This window comes from Tiliqua scincoides, chromosome 2 (genome assembly GCF_035046505.1).
Source record: "Tiliqua scincoides isolate rTilSci1 chromosome 2, rTilSci1.hap2, whole genome shotgun sequence".
NCBI lineage: Eukaryota > Metazoa > Chordata > Lepidosauria > Squamata > Scincidae > Tiliqua > Tiliqua scincoides.
In genome coordinates this window covers 174,153,565-174,178,940 of record NC_089822.1, presented here as the reverse complement: position 1 = coordinate 174,178,940, position 25,376 = coordinate 174,153,565, and the positions used below count along the sequence as shown (strand labels likewise).

Here is a 25,376-nt window from a genome sequence, read left to right as displayed (position 1 = left end):
CTTGCCCTAGCCAGGTGGGCAGCCGGGCATCCTTTGTCTCCGAGGAAACCTCTACAGCAGCCATTTTCAACCACTGTGCTGTGGCACACTGGTGTGCCGTGAATGGTCCCCAGGTGTGCTGCAGGAGTTGGGTGGAGGGTCATTTATTAATAGGCAAAAGTTGGCATCCTTCAGTCTCGGAAGACTATGGTGTCTCGCTCTGAATGGTAGTTCTGGAATAGTGTCCTCTCCAGTGCGCGAAGCCTGGGTAAAGTAGGTATGGAGGATAGGCTGTTACCCATGCAGCAAATCCCCCCTCTCCACGTCACTGAAATGGTCCAATGGAAAGGCAGAGGCCAATACGGTTGGTTCCAGCGGCGTCGCAGGAGTTGCCAGAACGTGACCGTGTTCAGCCATGAACTGCCTCAGGGACTCCGGCTCCAGATTTTGCCTCAAGGTTGACTCCTGAAGCCTTTTCCATAACTGGATGTAGCCACAAGGCAGTGGAGGTTTGGGATCAGAGTTTTCCTTTTCTCAGATGAGCTGCCTTCCCAGGCTGACGAGTCCCATCTACCCGGTGGGATGGGTAGCCATCCCATCTATAGCCATCTATAGCCATCCCATCTATAGCCAGCCAGGTACTGCATATTCCTGATCTTGTCTGATCTTGGAAGCTAAGCAGGGTCAGGCCTGGTTAGTACTTGGATGGGAGACCGCTTGGGAATACCGGGTGCTGTAGGCTTATACCATAGTCTTTCGAGACTGAAGGTTGCCAACCAACCATTTTTTTTTTTATTATTAATAGGACCATTGAGGATATAAGCCCCCCACCAACAGCATGGTGTGCCTTGTCAACTGTCAAAAACCGATAGTGCGCCTTGACAAGTTTAATGCCTTGTCAGTGTGCCATGAGATGAAAAAGGTTGAAAATCACTGCTCTACATGAAGAGATGCCATGTAATCCTTCTAAAGGGGGACGGATTCAGAAAAGGACCAGTTGTAGAAGAGGGGAATTTCTCAGCCACTTGTACAATGCTGGAACATCACAGAAACTTCTTATGGGGGGGGGGGAAGAGTAGAAAAGTTCTAAAAGAAGGAGAGACTCCAAATTTGTACCCCCTATTGGAAACTGTTGGCAGGTCCCAGCAAGCCAGAGAAATTCAGCAGAAGCATAGCTTTGCTGCAGGGGGAAAACCTCCAACAGCGCTAACTAAAGCCTTGGAAAGTGTCTTCATCCAAGTGCTTTAATTACAGCCAAGGATAAAGTATGATTATGCCTGTTTTTCCACGTTTCACAAGTCCAAAGGTTGATCTTAGCCACCAGTTCATGTTACAATGCTGCTTATTTATCGATCATGTAACAAGTTATTTCCCAGTCTGATGCAAAGGAAGCAGTGAGATAACCTCAAGCATTGCAAGCAATTCATGATCATTATCTCTGTCAACTGCATGAGCCTAATTGTAGAGAGCTGTACTTCTTGTTTGAAACATAGCAATATCTAGTACCACCCACCACCACTCCCTCTAGCCCAGTGGTTTCCAACCTTTAGGAGCCCATGGACCACTGAGGCAAACATTGGAATTGTCGTTGACCACATGCAACCCCTTCCATCCCCACCACTCAAAAAAATACAGTTCAGCTTGGTAGCCCATGGAGCAACACTCAGCAAGACACTGGAATGCCAGCTGCAGGGGGTTCATTCTCTGCTCGCTGGTGGTCCATGGATAAGGATCTCACAGAGTGAGTTCTCCTCCACAAAGGATGGAGAATGGACCTTCTTGCAGCAGGCACTTTAGCAAATGTTGGACCACCAGAGAGAGAAGAGAATGGACTACATCCAGCCACAGCTGACACTTCAGTGATCCATGAGGAAGCACTCACTTGGCGAGACACTGGAAGTGATAATTTTTTTTCCTGAGACCTCAGGGACCACTTCTCAGGGTCCCTGGACCACAGGTTGGGAACCACTGCTGTAGCCATAGATTGAGAGCCTCATCCCATCTCGTATCATTTAGTACGAGATGTACTACTAAATACATCTAAATACATTATGTACTACTAAATAATGTACTAGATGTAGTATTTAGTAGCAAGGATGGTCAGATGAGCAATAATGCAAAAATATTTAACTATCATGTACTGCTGCCTTGAAAAATGTTTTACAATTATATCTTCTCGCCCTCTGTAATTTTACTTCTAATTCAAGAATGACTGTAATTTTAGTTGACACTTCACAGTATTAGGAAAATTAAGGGCGCAATCCTAACCGGCAGTTATGGTGGCATAGGAGCCCCTGGAGGGTCACAAACATGCCGTAAAGCACATTTGCGCCTCCGTGGGAGGAAGTTGTGTCAGTGCATCCAGATGCGCCGACGCACAGAGGCCGGCGGAGGCTTCCGCAGCGGCTTCCTCCCCGCCACTTGTGCCAGTGCACCTGCACTGACACAAGCGGCAAAGGTAGATGTGGGGGGGGCGGAGAGGAGGCGTTTCTGGGCTGGGGGAGGGTGGGCAATGGGCAGCCCCGGGGGCAGGTGCATGGCGAGCCAGGCGTGGGGCTGGGACCCGGCCGTTATGGCGGATCCCAAACCCCGTCCCCGTGGGAGAACAGAGTGGCTTCGAGCCGCTCCACTCTCCTTGGACTTGCACCACCTCCAGAGGTGACTCAGGCCTGAGAAGACCCATTGGAGCACGCAGCCCTTACCCAGGGCTAAGGAGCTTCCCCTTGCCCCTGGCTGAGCTGCTGTACCCAACAAACCTTTGTTTGATGCAGCGCAAGCCTCCTGGACTCCCTAAGTGCCTAATGCCAATCAATTCTTTAGTCAAAACGGGTCGCGACCCACCAGTTCCTGTAAAGCTTCCCCATCCCTTTAAGGGGTGGGGGAAGGGGGAGGCAAAGACGTGATCTCCAGGACTAAGAACATAAGAACATAAGAACAGCCCCACTGGATCAGGCCATAGGCCCATCTAGTCCAGCTTCCTGTATCTCACAGCGGCCCACCAAATGCCCCAGGGAGCACACCAGATAACAAGAGACCTCATCCTGGTGCTCTCCCCTACATCTGGCATTCTGACTTAACCCATTCCTAAAATCAGGAGGTTGAGCATACACATCATGGCTTGTACCCCATAATGGATTTTTCCTCCAGAAACTCGTCCAATCCCCTTTTAAAGGCGTCTAGGCTAGACGCCAGCACCGCATCCTGTGGCAAGGAGTTCCACAGACCAACCACGCGCTGAGTAAAGAAATATTTTCTTTTGTCTGTCCTAACCCGCCCAACACTCAATTTTAGTGGATGTCCCCTGGTTCTGGTATTATGTGAGAGTGTAAAGAGCATCTCCCTATCCACTCTGTCCATCCCCTGCATAATTTTGTATGTCTCAATCATGTCCCCCCTCAAGCGTCTCTTTTCTAGGCTGAAGAGGCCCAAACGCCGTAGCCTTTCCTCATAAGGAAGGTGCCCCAGCCCCGTAATCATCTTAGTCGCTCTCTTTTGCACCTTTTCCATTTCCACTATGTCTTTTTTGAGATGTGGCGACCAGAACTGGACACAATACTCCAGGTGTGGCCTTACCATCGATTTGTACAACGGCATTATAATACTAACCGTTTTGTTCTCAATACCCTTCCTAATGATCCCAAGCATAGAATTGGCCTTCTTCACTGCCGCCGCACATTGGGTCGACACTTTCATCGACCTGTCCACCACCACCCCAAGATCTCTCTCCTGATCTGTCACAGACAGCTCAGAACCCATCAGCCTATATCTAAAGTTTTGATTTTTTGCCCCAATGTGCATGACTTTACACTTACTGACATTGAAGCGCATCTGCCATTTTGCTGCCCATTCTGCCAGTCTGGAGAGATCCTTCTGGAGCTCCTCACAATCATTTTTGGTCTTTACCACTCGGAAAAGTTTGGTGTCATCTGCAAACTTAGCCACTTCACTGCTCAACCCTGTCTCCAGGTCATTTATGAAGAGGTTGAAAAGCACCGGTCCCAGGACAGATCCTTGGGGCACACCGCTTTTCACCTCTCTCCATTGTGAAAATTGCCCATTGACACCCACTCTCTGCTTCCTGGCCTCCAACCAGTTCTCAATCCACGAGAGGACCTGTCCTCTAATTCCCTGACTGTGGAGTTTTTTCAGTAGCCTTTGGTGAGGGACCGTGTCAAACGCCTTCTGAAAGTCCAGATAGATAATGTCCACGGGTTCTCCCGCATCCACATGCCTGTTGACCTTTTCAAAGAATTCTATAAGGTTCGTGAGGCAAGACTTACCCTTACAGAAGCCATGCTGACTCTCCCTCAGCAAGGCCTGTTCGTCTATGTGTTTTGAGATCCTATCTTTGATGAGGCATTCCACCATCTTACCCGGTATGGATGTTAGGCTGACCGGCCTATAGTTTCCCGGGTCCCCCCTCTTTCCCTTTTTAAAAATAGGCGTGACATTTGCTATCCTCCAATCTTCTGGCACTGTGGCCGTTTTGAGGGACAAGTTGCATACCTTAGTCAAGAGATCTGCAACTTCATTCTTCAATTCCTTAATAACCCTTGGGTGTATGCCATCAGGGCCCGGTGACTTATTGATCTTTAATTTATCAATGAGGTCTGAAACATCTTCTCTTTTAACCTCTATCTGACTTAACTCCTCGGTTAGGAGGGGCTGTTCAGGCAGCGGTATCTGCCCGAGGTCTTCTGCCGTGAAGACAGATGCAAAGAACTCATTTAATTTCTCTGCCATCTCTAAGTCTCCTTTTATCTCCCCTTTCCCTCCCTCACCATCCAGAGGGCCAACTGCTTCTCTGGCGGGTTTCCTGCTTCTAACATATTTGAAGAAGCTTTTATTATTCCCCTTAATGTTGCTGGCCATGCGTTCCTCATAGTCTCGCTTGGCCTCCCCTATCACCTTCATGTAACTTGGGCAAACTGCAGGAGGTGTGGGGAGCCCTGCACAGCCCTCCCCAAAGCTTGGAATGTAGAAACAATGCACGCAAACCACTTCTGGTTTCGTGTTGCAACCAGGAGGTGGTTTGCATGTGCTGTTTCTCAGCATTCCGAGCTTCGGGGAGCCCTGCAGAAGGCTGCTTGGGGCTCCCCGCACCTCCTGCTGCTTGCCCAAGTCCACAGTAAGTGAGTGTACCCTCCTTGCTCACCTTAGTGACATGATCCTGGGGATTGCATCACTGCCCTCGCCTCTCCTCCTTAAAGAGTTACTTAAGGAGTAAATCACCCTAGAAGTTGGAGAACCACTGCTCTAGTTTGTTGTTGGAGGAACGTCCAGTTCATTTCTCTGGAGCATGCAGCAAAAATCTGCTAATATTGCAGCATTCCACTTTCCTTTGTATCGCTGTTGCTATTAAAACAACCCATTGAAATATATGTGAAACAGAAATGGTCAATTTACTCGGAAATTTGAGCTAGGAGAGTATTTTCACTTATTTTCATGTTCAGCGACCAAAAATCTATAAAGAACAGCTAACCTCGTTTTTGTAAAAAAAAAAAAAAAAAAAGTTAAAATTTATTCAACAGTGAATTGGAATCTCACAGATCTTAAAAGTATGATCAAAATTTGTAATTTCTATTCTGTCATTTGCAGCTAATTTGCAACTTGAGAACAAAGTGCTTATTTCTGGTCATCACATTCACATCACTTCCTGCTTAAAGACATAACTTCTACTTCTACCAATCTCATATTTGTCCTCCTGGGTGACAACTCTGTGGTTATTACCAATGCAGTAGCAGAATTTCTTTCCGCAGTTTCCAAGCTAAAACCCCCACCCTGATCCTATACCCCCCTTGTTCTCCCCCTTTCTTTCCTTACCAGTCCTTTGTTGCAACTTTCTTTCTCCGTGGCACGGCCATCATGCTGGCCATTGTTGTTGCTATTTACTGTTTTAATGCCAATAAAGGTGTATGGTATGGTATGGTATGGACATAACTTCAGGCCCTCAGAGATTTTCATGAATGCTATTTGGCCCTCTGTATGAAATGACTTTGACAACCATGATCTAAAAGACATGCTTAGAGTAAATAAGCTTACACATGGCTAAAATGAGCTGCTGTGAAAATCAAACTGATAATAATGAAACAATCCACAAGTTTGATTTTGAAAGCAGTGGCCTTCTTTCCAACTGAAAATATGTATTTAAATGTTCACAAAGACCTACATCTTTTGATTGTGTAAAGGTTGCTGTAGTTCTGAAACATTGTCCCTATACACAGAAAGAAAACACAAAGATGGACACAGAGGAATAGGTGTGCATGTTTCTATAGCAATTTTAATCTGTTTATCCTGACAAAATTTAAAATATATATAAAATCAAATCAATTTAGTGCTTGCCTATTAAAGTGTTTTATACATGAAAAAAGAATATTTACATCTCAAGAGGCTTCCAGTTTTAAACGACTTGTCAGCTTTACTTATGAAGGCGCATCTTGGTTTGTGGACCTTTTAAGGCCGTTGTGTTTCTGTTGCCATTATTCTCCATCCACCATCAGCCAAGTCCTTATGTTGGCAACAATTAGGGAAACGAGTAAACCCTGGTTTTGCATGACATCTGAACCAGCTTGTTAAATTCAAATGCAGTACAGCCCAATTAATTCTGTACCAGATTCTCTGTGTGAGTGTGCTTACACATGTATGTACACATGTGTGTGTATGTATGTACATGCATGTGTGCACAAAAAACAAGAGTATGTTCTTGTGTGCATGCAAATAAGACACACGTGACCAATCAAAGTGGACAAACTTGAAGCAAAAAAATACAAATACTAACAACAATCTGGTAACCTATGGTTTAAGGGCATAGTTACAGTATTTCTAGAAAAGTTTTTGTGGAACACTGTCTGCTAGGTGTCTGCTCAAAAGTAGTAAGAGGAAACCCACTCCAGATTAGCTATTCCATTCTATGAGGGGAATACACACAGCCACAACCAGAATTTTTAAAGTAGTATACCAGATGACTCTGGTAAAATGACAGGCAAAAGGTTTGTTTTTAAAAGCTCCTTAATGGTAACTGGTTTCTGCAAACTGATCACATTATTTGAGGATTTCTTTGTTTTCTAACACAACTTGAAAATCAGTTTACCATAATGGTTGATTTTTTTTTTTTTGTTAAAAAAAGGTAAGAATTAGTTTCCAATGCTGACTGGTCAAAATATTTGTTTAGCAAAACACTGAGCCATCACACAAATGCATGTTCCCTGCAGCTCTCCTCCTACAGCAGAGGGTTCACTGGGCTTTGGGAATTTTTACACCCATGTAACAAGCTGAAGGAACCATCTCCAAATTCAAGTGCAGCAGACATCTTGAACCCCACACCTCTTGATAACCAGGAAGAAGGTGGAAGTGTTTCATTGCTTGCAAAGCACTCATTCAGAGCTCTTTTCAAGAAGGAAAATTAATGGCTTCTTTCATCCTTTATCTTCTACAAAAATATTTAAATTAGCAAAAGCTAGTTATATAAGATTGGGTTATATTTTTAGAATCACAGGATTGATGCTCCTCCAGATTCAAATTTTATTGCAGTAAAACCTCTTTTAAAAAAGTAGAGCTGTACAAAATGTCTAAATGGAATCTTATTTAAACAGCATTTGGAGCTGAATTTGTTCACATTTTAAAAATTCTTTCCCAAAAAATACATTGCTAAATATACAAACTATAAAATCATGTCATTTTTTTTTTTAATGCTGGCATTGCAATGTAAAGGAGAAAGCTAAAAATCTGGACATGGAGCTAATAAAGCCATCAATATACAAACAACTTGGTACTTTTATAATACCACATAAATAAACCTTTGTGAAACCACATTATACTTTCAGAACTGGATGGGGACAGAAATACTTAAATAGAGATTAAACATCATCTGCAGAAAGAGTTGTAATATTCATCCTTGGTCGTGTGAAAAATGCCATTTTCTCTCTAGAAAACAAGACCAACGTAATTTGTTAATGAAATTAAATATTCAGAGGCTGCAATATTCAATGAGAGAAACAAAGCAAAATATAACTATGATTAGTTGTCAACAACTTCAGAAATGCTTTACAGGATAACTTTTAAACTACTGTGGAAAGAGCATATCCAGGTGAAAAGTCCCAGGTTTCCCCATATTTCGAGGCATATTGTCACCTGATATGGACCTTCCCATTATCTGAGGAGGCACCTCTAGTGCATTAGCATCTTCCAGGGCCTGCCGAGAAAGATTGCCATTGTTTTCTTGTTGCTGTTGACCAGTCTTATGAAGGTGATTCACAAAGGACTTGGGTCTGAAGCAGCTAATTGGACCGTGAAGCCCACCTGATTTCCAAAAGTAGGAAAGTCAAGAGCTTGGGTGACCCTCCCTTTCCCAGGATCAAACACCAAAGGTAAAGTCTGATTAACACACAACTTATAAAAAGGAGGATCACAAACTCCCTTTGGCACATTTACACTGGCTCATCAACTGAAAAATCTGAAACTCAAGTGTGGGTGTAAGGACTAGAATTCTGAATCAGTGTGAGTATGTAGGCTGGGGAAAGTTCTCCCACAAGCTGCAATAGTATTCCAGTTTATTCTCACCTTTCAATCTCTGTGCCAACCTTTGCCCAACCCATCCCACCAAAACCTTTGCCTTTCTAAGATTCCTCAGGTGTCTGATTTTTGCTTTTTTTAAACTTTACCCCCTGATGCTTTGGTGCTCATCCTTAAAATAAGAAGTTTTATTTTATTAAACAAGTTTAACCTGCCTGGTCTCCTTTCACATGGGAGGAAATTGATTAGCCTGTCTTCCCTGACTGCCAGGCTTCACTATTGTCCTATTTTTAAAGGAACTCCCCAGGGATTCAGGGGCTCTCCATTTTTCTGAGAATGATGCTTTCCCAGGTCAGCCTCCTTCTGTCTGATTTCAGGTGGTAGGAACAGCATACGAAGATAGGAACAGGCGATAAGCCTATCTAGTCCAGTTTCCTGTATCTCACAGCGGCCCACCAAACGCTCCAGGGAGCACACAAGACAACAAGAAACCTGCATCCTGGTGCCCTCCCTTGCATCTGGCATTCTGACATAGCCCATTTCTAAAATCAGGTGGTTGTACATACACATCATAGCTTGTAACCCGTAATGGATTTTTACTCCAGAAATTTGTCCAATTCCCTTTTAAAGGCGTCCAGGCCAGATGCCATCACCACATCCTATGATAGGGAGTTTCACAGACCAACCACACGCTGAATAAAGAAATATTTTGGCCTCCCGTATCACCTTCTTACATTTCTTTTGCCACGGTTTATGTTCCTTTTTATTCTCCTCATTAGGGCAAGATTTCCATTTATGGAAGGAAATTTCCTTGCCCTTTACAGCCTCTCTAACTTGGCTCGTTAGCCATGCGGGCACCCTCCTAGACTTAGTTGAGCCCTTCTTCCTTTGCAGTATACACTTCTGCTGGGTCTCTATTACTGTTGTTTTAAGCAGTCTCCATGCACTCTGGAGAGATTGGACTCTTTTTACCTTCCCTTTCAACCTCCTTCTAACCAGCCTCCTTATTTGAGGGAAGTTTGCTCCTTGGAAGTCAAGAGTTTTTGTGATAGATTTGCCTGGCAGCATGGTCACTGTTCCCCAATGGCTCAGTAACATTTACATTTACATTTACAGCAAGAACTATCATTCCAGTTTAACCCAGTTACAAGTTGTGAGTGGGTACCAGTGCTATGCTTTGCGCTTATCTGTCTGACTATTGCAGAAGCCAAAAACTTTCAGTGCAATAAATCTTGATGAACTGTAACAACTATAAAAGACATTTTAGCAAATCCCTCCCTGTTTCCTGTTTGATAAGAATACAAAAGAGTGTTACAGGTTGTTCATTCATTAAACAAAGGGATTTGACAAACAAGACTGAATTGTGCCATTGCCAGATAAGGACAACACCAAAGAGTCTGTTCTTAGAAAATGCCTTATAACGCTGTCACCCGTTATCCGAGGACAACCATGATACAAGCATGGCTAGTTCATTTCAACAGCTTTTATGTTGTCAAAAAACAGAAACAGATACTGAAGTAAAAACTGAAACTAGTTTTCCTACCTGAATGACTGCACCTCTAGGGGCTCCTTTCGACTTTGCCCTCGTAGCCGATGCACATCCTTGGCAGCTGCCCTCATCATTTTATCCGCTTTCACCTCACACTTACATTCTTCTTTTTCTACCTAAGTGAATGAGGAACGAAGCCATTAATTTACATGGGACACAATAGATTCTTCTCCAATCAGACATTCTCTCTTTAAAGAAAGCACTTCATTTCCATGTCCAACACTGGGCATTCTGTTGGGAATGATTTATTTGGAGCCATGAACCACAGAAACAATAAAAAGGATTATTGGCAAATGAATTCATAGCCCCTATTGTTCCAACCAATGTGACTGGAGGTAAAACAAAAAACAAAAAAACAACCCTGACAGTTGCATCAGGTTACCCACATAACTGGTGCATATCATCCTGTTAGTTTAATACCAGCAAATGCAGGCTAAGCCCCACAATTCTACTCATATGAGTCATTGTAGAGTTTGAAGTGTCAGAAAGAGTTCAAACTCACTCCCTCCCATATACCAGAATAAATTCAAGTATTCACTATACTCATTTTGCAACTCTGGATTGCACAGCTGATACAGGTGAGGCCTTGGTATCTGTGGGAGATCCGTTCTCAAACCCCCCCCCCCCGCTGAATATAAAAAACTGCAGATAATGCGATTTCAGCCCCTTTAAGCATTCTTCAGGCAACTGGAGCTGTGCTCCAGTCACCTCCAGAGGGCTTTCTGAAGCCCGCAGAGGCTACGTGCATCTGCCCCTGGAAGGCTTGCCCGGGCCTCAGAATGCCTTATAAGGGCAAAAAATGTCACTTCTCATTTCCCTTTGGAAACCAGAAGTTGCATTTTTTTTGGCTGAAGTGGCCATTCTGAAGCCTGCAGAGGCCACAGGTGGTCGTGTGTGACCTTTGCAGGCTTTAGAAAGCCCTCCGGAGGTGACCGAAGCTGTGGGTTGGGCCACAGCTTGGGTCAAGTATAGTTCAATGTGGGTCCAATGGACCCATGTTGAGCCAGATTCGCTGATACAGAATCCACGGACATGGAGGTCCCTCTATTTGCAAACAATTTTCATGTGTAGGATAAATTGTCCCCACAAATGCAATGTGGATGCTCATCTAACAGCACAATCCTATGCGTATCTACTTAGCCCTACTGAAATCAGTGGGACTTACTCCCAGGTAAGTGTGCACAGGCTTGCAGCCTAAGCAACACACAACCATTACCTAGACTTGTGGGGAAGGGAGGCATGTAACTATTAAGTTTGGGATGTTGGTCAACAGACATGTCAATTACCGTGACTTGACAACCTACCTGGTTGTGATAAAATACTGTTCAAATATACCAAGGAGGAAAGTATGCCCTTCGATATTAATAGCAGCCCAGTTTTTGATTATACAGTGGTGCTATCAAAAGATAGCAAATACAAGTGTGAGAACTGTTTCTGCACTACAGAAATGTTCTGTTACGTAACAACTGCAAAAGTATCTGCAATTCTTTCCATAACCTTTTAGTTTGGCATAGCACAGAATGATTAATGCTCTCAAATTAATCCATTTCAAAACATATGTGATGATTACTGTTCTAGCAATTCAGGTCCTGTGGGTATGTAAGTTTGACCTCTCTAGCTTCCAATATTTTCTGAAAATATGCAGAGACTAATAAAATGAAAATATTTAATATTAGAAAACCAAGATAAATAACTGTGTGCATGTGCAGATATACCTATATATTAAATACTAACACTCACACATATCCTCCTAAAAGCCAAATACTCTTTAAGCCATTTCTGCCCAATGTTGCATATATGCAACAGGGATCAAATGTGTACACCTGTAGGGTGGGCAGAAATGGCTTAAACACTAGCAGCATTCCAAGAAACATAACTCAGAGCAGCTACGTATAGAGAACACCCAGGCTATACAAATTGGGGTCAGCTTTTTAATAGCCACCATTAAATTTCGTAGGACTTTGCAAACATGATTCACAGGCCATTCCTATCCAGGCTGCCACACAGTTGTACAGTGGTGCAGAAACGACTGCTGCTGTATCCTGTGGGGCCAGGGAGGCAGCCAGAGGTCTCCTTGGGCTAAGGTAACTTGGGTTCTCTTAACCCATGTTGGGCCCCACAATCCCTAGGGTTATACTTAGATCTATGCCAGTTCAACTGCTGGTGCAGAACTAACGAGACTTGGGTAGGGCTCCAAAGCCGGGGGGGGGGGGGGAAGAGAAAGACAGGATATGGCCGCAGCCTCTACTGCCATTCCCGCTTCCCTTATAGGTCTGAACTGCCCCCTTGACTGCCTGCTTTCCACCCAGACATGCCTGGCCCCAAGCCCTGGAGTGCCTCCCAACAGCTTGACGGGGTATGTACCACTGCCGAGTCCCAGTGAGCGTCTGACTGGCATGGCAGCTGCAGCCTTTCCTTCGGCTGCCGTGACATGTCTTTTGGCACATTTGTAACAACCATTGCCAGAGCAGCGTATGAGAGACTGATCCTGTCTAGTAGCAGGATTGGGCTCTCAATCTGCAACACTTTGCAACTCATCACCTTGCCCCCATCCCACAACCCATCCCATTTCAACAATATGTAGGCCACGCCTCAACAGGAACTCCTGCTTCCTGTTAGTACCCTCCAGCATGCAGGCCAATGACGTGCATATTCGGCTTTTCAGTTAAAAAAGATAGTTAAGCAAGAAACACTTGCACTGCAAGTGCTTCTGCATAAAATAAAGTACTGTGCATTAATGGGCATGAAGGGGGCTGGATCCACTGACACCAGATCTGCAGATACAGGGGATCACCTATATTTGACATTAACTACCTATTTCGAAACCCGGCTTGCTAAATACATCCTACTGAGTGGTGAACCTCCGAAGTCATCCTATCAAGTGGTGAGATTGCAAGATATTGGAATCTTGGGCAGGAGGTCAGGTCTAGAGGGTAGAGCCTCCGTTAGCCTGAAGATAACATCAGAAGGTCGCCAGTTCAGAGGCCACCGGCAGCTCCCTGAACGGCTGAGAATGGCGAGACCTTGAAGCAGCTGACAAGCCAAGCTGAGTGATTCCACCTGCTCTTGGTGTGAGCAAGAAGCGTCTTGGCTTCCTCCATGTGAGAGATGGAGCTGCTTGTCAGCCTGCGTGGGAGAACTGGAGGCCAGAAGTGAGACTAAACCAGGAAGATCCATTCTGAAATGTTGTTGATTCTTGAAAGACAGAACTTCTATGATTGTAAAAATCCCCTTGAGGGATTTAGAAACGCCTGCCTGTGTAAACCGCCTTGAATAAAGTCAGAAGAGTAATCCAATGACCAGAAAGGCAGTACATAAATACCTAGTTGTTGTTATTATCTTGGGGTCTCTCTCTCACACAAGCATGCAATAATGTTTGACTAAACAATAAAAAAAGGTGTTATGATGTGATCCTGTTTATTTTTGTACTTGGTGTGTTCAGCCACACGTCAACATAATAAGTCTATTGTTTCATGCGTACTTAGTCAAGAAGAAACAGCAGCTGATGAAATAATCACAGAAGATTCTGAGTTTATAGAACATGTTTCAGATGGCAATCCTACACACTTACCTGGTCTCATGAACTCAATAGGGCTTACTTCTGAGTAAACCTGCCTATGATTGCGCTGTCAGTATTCTTACAGTGAACTGTATTAAGCAGTAGTTCTTGATGTACATTAATGTTTCCTTAAGAATAACAAAGGCAGAAGGCCTATTCAAACATTCCTTTTTTATAATAAGCATATGTATCTTGTATACAAGCACGGGACAGAAAATGGCATTAAGATTAACTTTAAGACAAACATGACATTTCACTAAGACTGCAGTTCCCAAAATGGAAGCAGGTTGTGATCACTATTTTTAGCTGTTCAGACTTGGGGAGGGGTCCGTGGTCTTCAAGCACCCTCCAGAGGGCTGGTGCTGCTAGGGATAAGTTTTTTTAAAAAAAAACCCTTTTGTCCCTGGCAGTGGCACGATCATGGCGATCACGTCAGTGTCTTCTCTATCACCTCACCCCTTAAGGGCGGAGAGGCAGGGCTTCCCTGGCTGTGGCATCGCAATGACCCAATTTGGGAAACTCTGCTTTAAGTGAAACCTTACATTCTACCCAGGGAGTGGGGATAATGAACACAGGGCATGGGAAACCCACAATTCTGACCTGCACCACATGGAGTTGGAACTACACGCTAAAAATGACAGTGATGGAAAACAATCTGGAAGAGCCAAATGGGTTTAACCACAAGCAGGATAGAAAAGGAAACATTGGATTTTATTAACTCTTAGAGAATTGATTGGATAATGGAAACTACTCTGAAGCCTCCCCCCTCAAAACACTTACCTGTTTCTCTACCACCCTCATCAGCATCCGAAAATGTTCATCCTCCTTTACACACCTTGGCAATTCCTTTTCCCCCTGTTTTTGAGCTTTCTCTAACTGTTCCTTCAGCTGTTTCAGGGCACAGATCTCTTGTACCAGCTGACTGTGCCAGGTCTTTGAAGCCTGCAAATCCAACTCCAGGTCCAAAGAGGTACGGATTAAACGCTCAGCTCCAACTGTTTTAACAGAAGACTAAAAGAAAATATAGATATTACAAATGTATTTAGTTGGCCAATTCCTTAAAATGCAATACGTTCTTGGTGTTTCCTTGCCATAGCACTTTAAATATGAACATACACAGTTGCTGACATCAGGCGATATCCTGATGATAAACCTTCCAGGCTTTCTCAAGCTGCGACAGCTTCCAAAATTATTCAGATACACATACCAGGTATTTGGTAACATAATTTCTCATGGACATGTTAGTGGAAACTGCAAGGCACACAATTTCCCTTTAGGGGAAAGGGCCATGGCTCAGCAGCGGAGTATCTGCTTCACATGCAGAAGATTCCATATTCAATCCCTGGTTGCTCCAGGTAGAGCAGAGGAAAAGTTTCCGCTTGAAACCTTAAAGCTGCTGCCCGTCTTTGTTGACAATACTGACCCAGATCAAGTAATACTCCAGTTTGGTAGAAAGCAGCTTCCTATGTTGACAACAAGCAATCTCAGCAGTTCTAACTGTGCATATGCAGTCTAACAGGGCATAGCATTATTTCTTATGAATAATTTTTGCTTAATCATTATTTTTTATCATACTTGGCTGGCTTTGCAAAATGCAGAGACACACCACATTTTTTGCCAATACCTCCTGAGACAAGACATTAGAAAAGTTTTTTTTACCCTTTTCATCCTGACACTTTGCCTCTCCACAGCATTTCGAACAAAGGGTGGTTTCTTAGACAGCGTTGAACTATCACTATCACTACGATTCAACTGAAAAAGAGAAATGGGCAATGGCATTAAGCAGTTGCATAACAGATACTGAGGGAACATCAAATGCCATGTGAGAAGGCAAAAAGAAGAGTAACACAAAGTGTTTACAATAGGATTGACTTTAACCTGGCCCACTTGGTGAGATAGATCAAAGATACCGCTATACCAGTGGTGCTCAAAGTTGTGACTGCTGTGCATCCAGACTGCCTCCGAGCGTTCTGCATGGGTGAAGTCCCCCTCAATCAGGGAACAGGGACACTCTGGACTGTCGCACTGTCTGCCCAGCATCCCAGAAGGCCACAAGACAGAACATCCAGGGAGATGCAACTGCCCTGTCCCCTGATTGAGGGGGACTTCGCATGGTGCCTGAGCAGAACCAAAAGGTCTGCTCATCAGATCTGGCCCTGAGGCCACAGTTTGAGTGGTTCTGCTTTATACTGATGCTAAATGAGACAGATTCAAACAGCCCATCCCCAAATAAATGGCGTTGACAACTGACAAGTAATTGCTCAGGAAGATTTGTACTAACTGCTGCATTCGTTGACTGCAATAAAAAAATTACAACTAGACATGTTGCCAAAAATATTTAGGATCAGGATGCCTCAAGTGAGTGACAAACCTATACGTAATACTTAACAAGTGAAATCTGCTTCTCATCAGAAAATAATTATTAAATTCGTACAGTTATTTCTGAGCTGCAGCAGAACAATGAGAGGTTTCTATTCATGCAGTTAAAGTCCTGGACACAGGGTGCAAGGAAAACCTGAACCTGTGACTTTTTGCCCTGAACCTGGACAAAGCTGTTTTGTTCCTGGAAGAATCAGTCAGAGTGTCTTTTTAATAGTCAAAGCAGTTCTGCAGCATTCTAGCCACAAAAGAGGAAGCAGCTTCACATTCCTTTTCTGTAAGGTTCAGCATTTCACACAAATCTAATTTCTTAATTTTGAAGTGCTGGGTGTTTAAGACTCTGTTCAGGACAGTTAAATGCAGTGAGGTCTAGAAAATCCTTCAGTGCATCTCCGCTTCCCGGCACTGAGCCATCCATCTATCTTGTCATGCCTGAATGGCCCTGTCATGTGCTATTTGTTCCCTGGCCCAACACCCAAAGGCCTGTCTTAAAAAACAAGATGATGCAATTTAGAGGTCTAGCCTTTTGTGAAGAGTTCAACTTGTAGCCAAATCAAAAGGAAAATGGATAGCTAGTAAGCCTGACAGCTTCCGAATCTGGGAGCAATAACTGTATCAGAGCCTCTTGCGAGTCAATAGGCAGCCTTCATGCACAGAAGGAACACCTTGTTCCTCAGCAGAGCCGGTCCATGTTTTGTGAATGGACCTTCCTGACAGTGTTTCCCTTGTTTGCTACATAGATGGAAGTTAAGGGAGAAGTTATTTATAGCCTCTCCTGATCCTGTCTCCTGGAACTATTATAAAGTAAACATTTAATCAAACAGATGACCCCAAACATACATAAAGGCCAAGCACTGGACACATTCATGCTCAGCAGCATCATAAATTGCAGTTGACATCACCAGCATTTTATCTTTCCAGTTTTCCAGTCTGGTTTCTACAACTTGACTCCTCTAAAGATAGTCAAGACACAGGTAAACAGGATTCACCTCCTGTGAAAACACTTTATCAGTCACTAAGCTTTACCATCACCCAAGTAATTTGTTGTTAACTGTATTGGCCAGTCCAATTGTTAAATGTCACAGGCAAACAATGCAGCTGCAGTGTGATGGAACATCTAAATCTGGTGACTAGTCCTCATTGTGATGATAGGGAGATGGGAGCTTTAGAATATTTGTCACAATTAGCCCTTAGTTCTTTCCCCAGTACTAGAGAAATGCAAGAACATAGGAAGCAAGTTATCAGACTGAGATTTCAATTCATGGTCTGTGTGTCATGATATAGGTACCATTTTTGAGGAATTCTATTTGTAGAACTGAGTCGACTAATAGCTTTCCTATGCTTCATGCAACACACACATGGTGATCACTATGTTTTCAAGGAACTGCAACCATAAGCAACAAGCGTAGCCTGATCTGCATTTGTTTTCACACCTACAAAGAAAAATGTTTAAAACAGTGGTTCCTAAATTGTGGGTCAGGACCCACCAGCGGGTTGTGGGTCCTGAAACTGGCAAGCTCATAGCTGACAAGGAAAATGTATTAAGCCATATGTAAACCAAAAAAGAGTAGCACATGTACATTTATTTACTCATGAGTAGGAGACCATGCCTCATTCCATTGCATTCCCCTTTATCTGGCCTTCAAAGTGGACTGAGGCATGCAATACCACTGCAAATGGTCCAAATCTGATGAACATGGAGCTCAAACAAACACTCCAGACAATGATCTCCTCCACCATAGTAAAAAGGATAAAGACAGAGGGATGAGTGGCTGGTATAGTGAAACTTTTTTTCTTTTTTTAAAGGCTGAAATCCTATACACCCTTTCCAGGGAGTAAACTTAATTTAACACAATAGACCTTACTTCTGAGTATTCATGCATAGGAATGTGCTGTTAGTCTCATAAAGCTAGGTGGGTCCCAATAGAGTGTTATTTTAAAAAGTGGGACCCAGTGTTAAAAAGTTTGGGAACCACTGGTTTAAAGCCAAAAGACAACAGAGATATCTAATGATTGGTGGGGAAGGGCTTCAACAGACACTGCACATGACCCTCCATCTGAAACGGAATCAGGAAATTCTCAAATATGAATCTTTTCACAGATGCAACCATTTTCCAAATCAATGGGGGGGGGGGGGGAAGAGAGTAACACCTGCATGTCTAGATCTTGGCATGCACTCCTCCACAGGCACCAAATCACAGAAAATACACACTAATGAGTCTCAAGTTTAAATTTGTATAATTGTTAGATACAAAGCTGTTCGAAAACAACATGCCAAGTAAGTAGACTGCACACTAGATCTATCTCCTGTTTAAAAAAAAAAAAAAAGAGGGAATGCAAGTTTTCTTTTGTCTGGAAGAGAAACCAGTTCTTAGGTACACACAAAACCTGTTTACTTGTTACATGCAGTCATGTGGTCACTTCAGGCAGACGATCTAGTAACAAAGAATTTAGCAGAAATAGTTGTATATAGTACATTAACCAGGAGTGGTGTTCTGTGGTGCAATGCCTGACTGAACAGACTACCTGCTTTGCCTGTGTACCAGATTCCTTGCTGCCTACAATGGTTAAACTTTAATAGAATCATACATTCAAAAAACACACTGATCCACCCAGGAATTCAGATAGATGTGTCCATGCACTTGTGCACGGACACACACATTTTTCACAAACTGTCCACAGTACCAACAATGGTTCTTTACTCATGTTAAAGAAGCGGGGGCACTTTGGGGATTGCAAGCAAAAACTAAAAAAAAAAAACAAACAGAACAAGTACAGGTACGGCTTGTTCTGCTATAACACATTTGTTGCATTCCAAAGAAACCTCATATTATCAAAAATAGCTTCAATGAGAAAAAAGGAATAAGGGGGCTAGGAAATTTTGGAATCACAGGAAACTTATTTTTCTTGCAGGAATTTCAATAATAAATATTTTTTTATAGCTAGAAGTTTATTTTGTTACGACATGCTAAAAATAGTAAAGATCAACTCTGACAACAACCAAACAAGAGCTTTCTTCCTGCACAGGAGCAGCAAGGCAATCAAACAAAACAACCATGTGCTCTTTGCTGCACACACAAAAGCTTTTTCCAGTGCGTGCGGAGCTAGTTCTCTTCGCGGTTGTATTATAACCAGTGCCAGTGCACATACATGCAAATCCTATTCCCTAATTAATCTACCAGGTTATATCTAATTCATGTTTTGAAAACATGGACTTTGAGAAATGCCTGTATTTTTATCCCAATTTCATCTTTAAATAGCTCTAGGCCAAATCCTTAAATAGCTTTTTAACTTTGGAAGAGTTTAAGAGAAGTTGGATGGCAAATGAGAGTTGCAGGTAAGCACCTTGAAACCATTTATGGAAAACATTTATGGATGGTACTTTTCCTCCCCCCCCCCCCCCACTCTTCTGAATCACAGCCTTAAATCTGCAACTCTGGTTTTCACCTTCTCCTGGGCACATGGCATTTGATATTACTTTTCAGATTTCCATCTCTATGAGGTTCTTAAGTCCCAATGCATCAGTGACATTTTCAATAACTGGAAATAAAGAAAAATACATTTTTCACCTCACATCAGACAGCATTCAAGACACCTAGACTCAAGGAAATAAAAGCAAAGGATTCTTGATTTCAGGACACAGGATTAAGTAAGCTAACTGCTGGCACTCTATTCATGGAAGTGGAATGAAAAGAGGCAAAACACACAGAAGTTACATTTCCTTACCCGACACACATACTGGCTCTGTGGTCCTGGAGAAAAGGTTTTTGAACGGATTATAGTGCTGCCTCTAACAAAAGGAGTCCGCAGAGGATTTGGTGTTCTTTTATCTTTTGGACGAACTACAGTGGAAGATTGCGTCAGGCTCTCTGTGTTAGTCTCTTTATCAACCTGCAAGACAGAAACATTTCTGTGTATCTTCCCCCACCAAAGTGCTGTCACCTTGACTGTCTTGCAGCTTTAAAGTCCATTTCACTCAGATTCTGATGGCATGGTATTTCAGATCCATCCAATTCTTAAGAGGCTTAAACTAGACCAGGTGCATTTCTCATTTCTTTCTGCACTGATTATGCTACATATCAAAAATCTAGAGTAATACCACAGTACACTTTGGACTTTTATCACTGCTACTGAGCTTTGTTTTAAAGGAGTCACTCCTAAGAATAACAAACATGCACTCACACAGAAAAGACAAAATGAGTCCAAAGACTAGGGTCGTAATGCTTAATTTAAGTAACACAAGTAATTGTTAAATTAATAAAACTTTTTTAACTTCTCTTGCAAGCTGCCTACCCCGATGAGGAAGGGAAAAGGTTGGATATAAACTTTTTAAATAAATAGATCCGGTACTGTTAAGCATGCTTAATTTTTTTAGTTAATTTTATAGGTTACACTCTATTACATCACACACAAGGATCTTGTGGTCTGCCAACTTCTGAACATGCCTTCTGGTATGCTTAAGCAACCTCTGCTATATGTGGTTATAAGTACAAAGCTTACTGTATGGGGAAAGAAACCCAATCAACATCACACACTTATGCGGAGATACAAGAGCAGGAAGATCTTTGTAAGGCTGTTAGTGTGAAAATGTATGTCTGCTGCACCAGCTTCCTGAATTTACTATAGATAACTGTGTATGTTACAGTTATGCAAATATATTGCTTATTGCAAATATATTTGCTTGTGCTGACAGCTGCCATATGAGTACACTGCATTATTTGATGGCAATATACTCGATCACAAGAGGCAGACTCAGCTGGAATAATTTTTCACTTCCATTCTCAGGAAGTTAGATGGCTGTATTATACAAACAAATCAAGAACTTGTTCACCCTTGTCCCTCTTCACCCAAAGCATGACGTCTTTTCCAGTGGCTGTTGCTGGTGTCTCTTCTGTATTTTTTTTTAAAGAATGTGAGCCCTTTGGGGACAGGGAACCATTTATTGATTTATTTCTATGCAAACCACTCTGAACTACTCTGCTGAAAAGTAGTATAGAAGTATTCTTCATAACAAAATATATCAAGTTCAAAACTGGATAGCTCACCCTGTGGTAAGAAGCAAACAGGTGATTCAAGTATAAGTCCTGCAATACAAGTCCTTGACCATGTTTGCAGGCCACTGTAAAAGAAAAACACCACTGCTCCAAACAGCCACCCAAAAAAACTGAGCTGTTCCAGCCTCCTTATATCTTTTCTTCCTGTCATAGTCTGTCAAAAGAGGCCAGCAGCAGGCCAATACTTTCCCTGACAGATGTATGGCTAACCATGTGCTTTATGAAGTCTAGCAAGGAGTATGACTCCACAAACAGGTGGAAGACAAAAAACGAGTTCAGTTCCATCATGTTAGAGGTGAAGCAAGGGCACTGCAGCAAAAGCAGACTGCTTAAGTCAGCTTGTCTTTCCAGCTGCTAACAAGGAATTCTGCTTTTCTTGTGCTTTCTTTACCTTGACAGCTGCTGATTCAGCCTGCGGTAAGGATGACGGGGTCTCCTCTGTTTCCCATACTGTCTTCCCACCATAATATTCATCCTCTTCTTCTACTTCATTTTCACTGCTTCCATCTTCCTCAGCATCTTCCTCATCTTGCCTGTCACATAACAAGACTGTTCAATCAATAAGCAGGGCACAATCGACAAACCAGTCAGTCTCAAAGGCTTCAGCAAGGTTACAGGTATTCCCACACGCAATGGGAATGGTTTTTAATCAAATTATGTAGCATACATAATGAGGCTACATGATGCACTCAAATAAGGGGGCTACTATTTGGAGTGAACAGAGTTGGATTTGTAAATGCATCCCACCGCATTACAATTCATGGAAGTTGAAGAACACACACCCAAAAGCCCTCCTTACAAACCTACTTCTATGTGATAGCACTCATATGGTAAGCCATAATGTTTATGAAGAGTCTTCACATCAATACCAGCTGTCATCAGGAAGTTGTGCCACTAACATGGAAGTATTCCACTTTGATCTGCCGACTTACACAAACAGTGCACAGAACCTAACTGATAACTGTGATGCAGAAAAACTACGGAGGCCTTTATGATGCAAACATTAGTTGGGTTGAGTTGATTAGTCAATGCAAGTTGAGTTGACTGCAGGAGACAACCAATAGAGCATTTAAAAGGAATTTTCTGTTTGCCTGTATATTTTTTTTTAAAGTGAAAGACTTTCTCTGGAGTAACTCCCATTGTTCTCAATGAGACTTAATTCAGAGTATACATGCATAGGATTGGCATACTATCTGATAAGAAGTTGTTAAATGGCACAGCAGAAAGGAATACATTTTGAGATCAGACTCCGTGTTTGTTAGCTAAATCTGAACAGAAGTGCAGTTTCAAAATTTCAAGGAACAAGACTTATGTTATAACTTGGCAGATCCTACCTCAAGCTAGAATTTTTTTTAAAAAGACCCCAATATATAGAGTGTTATCCATGAATGTTTTCCCTTCGCATAGGTCAAATACTGTGAATTTTCCACATAGGTTTTAAAGGGCTCCACATAGGTTTTTAAAAGCATAGCTGTAAAACACACATGCTGGTTGATATCCATGAGTTTGAATTCCTTGGGGGAAGTGAGGCTATGCTAGACCAGCAGTTTGCAAAAACATTTCAGTGTCCAAGAGCCCTTTACATGCCTAAACAGTGTCAGTGCATGCACAAAGTGTTGGGGAGCCCCAGAGCATCAATGCATGCACAGAGTGCCACTGCGCTGAGCAGATGGCAGCCACTTATGGAGCCCTTGAAGGGGTCTATAGGAGCCCCAGGGCTCCTAGTAGCACACTTTGAGAAATGCTGCTCTAGACAACCTCCAGCAAATGCTACCATCACCAAAGCTCAGCTTCTCTTTGTTTTCAGCTTTAAATACATCTCCACCGTCTTTCTTGTGGCAAGTAGGAAAGACATGAAAGCAGAACTAACTTCAGCTTTGATTAAATAGAATTAACCCATGATGTGGGATACATGTGTTCCAGCTACTCCTATCAGCAGTGAGGGAATTCCTCACCAAGGATTCCTTTTCAGAGCAAGGAAGAATTAAGAGTTTTAATCAACATTTGGTGGGAAGAGGCTGTCCCGGTAGCTCTTGCAAAAAAATTACTGAGATGTGGAGCAGTCCCACTACATTTCAGAGGAAAGCAAGTGCTGCTGGAATACATGCAGACACAGGAAGCTGGATGATCTATAATGCCAGAGGAGGGACTAGCATGGATTTTGCCATGAACACCTGGACTGGTGTGAACATGTGTCTGTAAGTATTGTATAATGCAATACATGCACATACCACGTGTGTTGACATTCATGGATGAGTTTTCCCACACAACCACCACATCCAGTGGGGACATGTATTTTGATTTACTTTTAATGTAGCTAGTTACCATATATTCAGTATTAATTTTTTAAAAAAAATCCATTATTTTGAATTAAGAGTGTATCAATATCATAAAAGTTTAAATGATTGCAAAAAAGGCAGTTTGAATGTCGAATCAGGTTTAATCTTAATCTACAAAGGTATTTTCCCCAGAGACATGCTTTTTTATGATTGCATAACTTAAAAAAATGTTTTTAGAAAGAGGAGAAATATTCTACAAAAAACTCAGGAGATGATTATTGGACAGAGTGTTGCTACCGATAGTCTAATCATGTCCTCTTAAACGTGAAAATAAAGGGGGGAAAAGCCACAGCATCTTAGAACTGCAATCTGACTGCTTCATGCCACTTACCAGTTTTCACCAATTAGTAAAGTGCTTCTGCTTTCTTCTAGGTTTTTCTCTACAGCTTCTAGTTCAACAGCTGTCTGTTCCAGCAGTGCAGATACAGAGTCCTGCAGGGAACAAATAATGACATTACTCCTTCTTAATGTCCGTTGAGTTTTGTCAAAGGCTCCCATTATTCACAATGAGGAAATAGTATTTTGCCAGTCAGGTGCATCATTCTTTAAAAAAAAAAAATCAGTTTTGCATCCGCTTGGAGTAACTGGTCTTAGATATGCAAGTTGTCATTTTATCCATATCATGTAACAGTTGCTTCCAGCACTTTGCTAAGCATGATTGTAGGTTTACTAAAAAAAAAAGATCTAAATTTATTGGTATTTACCATTTTCTCTGTGCAGGGTATCTTAGAACAGGCATCCTCTGGCTTCTTTTTACTGCTTTGCCTCTGCAGGCATTTATAGCTAAGGAGGTTGTACCAGCGTGTTGACCTCTCTCCAGATCTGCAAGCCTCAGCAAGGCTAATTTGTGCACCTCCCTGTAGAGTTTAAAAAAAAAAAAAGCAACGGGTAGCTTTATAACTTTCAAATGATAATGAAAACAAATCTCAGGTTAAATGCATGGGTTTCTTAAGTTGAAAGCTTTCTTCTTTGAAAACAAACAATGCAATTTAATTACCCTTGCAATTTATGCATCACAAAGATCATGATTTCTGTGATTGAAAACAGCACGTTTCTGAGCTCCCACAATTTTACAAGTCACACAGATATCTGAGAGACTAAGCCACAGTCCTATCCATGCTTACCTGGGAGTAAACCCCGTTGACTATAATGGAACTTACTTCTGGGTAGACATGCATAGGATTAGGCTGTAATTCACACAAATGGCATCTCTGCATGAATGCCACCCTGCTTCTAACCTAGCAACCCTGCTTGCTTCTAAGATGCAGCAGCTTTCCTTCAAGTGACCCTGGAGGAACCTCACACAACCTTTCCACAATTCTTTGAGCTGCCAAAATAATAAAAACTGAAATGGTTGTATATACAGCTTTCACACAACACACTGATCTGCACAAGTGCTAATTTTAATTTTGAAAACCCTAAATAGGTTTGGGGCAGTGTGCCTCACCTTCTTCCACATGGAATCCATCAGGATATTTATATCCAGATGGTTCTTTTTTAGGTGACCTACCTTTAGAGGCAAAGGGGTACCAGACCAAGATAGGCTCTTTCAGTTGTGGGATGTTGTGTCTGAAAACACTCTTCCTAGGGAAGCTTTCCTGACACCAAGTTCCACGCTGTTTTGGTACTGGGGAAAACCTTACTATTTAGCTTTATGGTGTTCAGGTTTTATGTTTTTAATTTATCACATGTATCTTATGCTGCTCTGTTTGCATTATGTTATATTACTGCTGCTTTACTATGCTTAATTTCACTTAGATGTTAGATTTCACTTAGATGTCACTTAATTTCACTTTGACATCTTGGGATGAACTTAAGTTTTATGAAGTTCCCAACCCTCTTAGCTGAGAACAGCTCCCGTGTTAATAGTGTTCATGTGCTTTTATTTCTAAAAGCCTCTGGAATTCTGTAGGGCTGCGGCTTTCAAACTCTCCAGGAGTTTGAAACCCACAGTAAGTCTTTGCGGGGGTGGTGGGGAGGCAGCAGGGGCGAGGCAGCGACGCGAT

The 25,376-nt window shown here is 42.5% G+C and overlaps 1 protein-coding gene across 2 annotated transcripts in view; it reads right to left on the bottom strand.

Moving 5' to 3' along the window:
* Nucleotides 1-6,239: 6,239 nt before the first annotated feature.
* WWC1 (WW and C2 domain containing 1) overlaps nucleotides 6,240-25,376 on the bottom strand; it is a 100,850-nt gene continuing 81,713 nt past the window's right edge. For both annotated transcript variants that reach the window (XM_066613897.1, XM_066613899.1), the window contains 8 exons: nucleotides 24,075-24,227; nucleotides 23,702-23,802; nucleotides 21,423-21,564; nucleotides 19,704-19,868; nucleotides 15,258-15,350; nucleotides 14,379-14,609; nucleotides 10,034-10,155; nucleotides 6,240-7,902 (listed from right to left, as the gene is read on the bottom strand). In XM_066613897.1, the coding sequence (XP_066469994.1) occupies nucleotides 7,836-7,902; nucleotides 10,034-10,155; nucleotides 14,379-14,609; nucleotides 15,258-15,350; nucleotides 19,704-19,868; nucleotides 21,423-21,564; nucleotides 23,702-23,802; nucleotides 24,075-24,227 (1,074 nt within the window). In that variant the 3' untranslated portion in view covers nucleotides 6,240-7,835. The remainder of the gene's footprint in view (nucleotides 7,903-10,033; nucleotides 10,156-14,378; nucleotides 14,610-15,257; nucleotides 15,351-19,703; nucleotides 19,869-21,422; nucleotides 21,565-23,701; nucleotides 23,803-24,074; nucleotides 24,228-25,376) is intronic.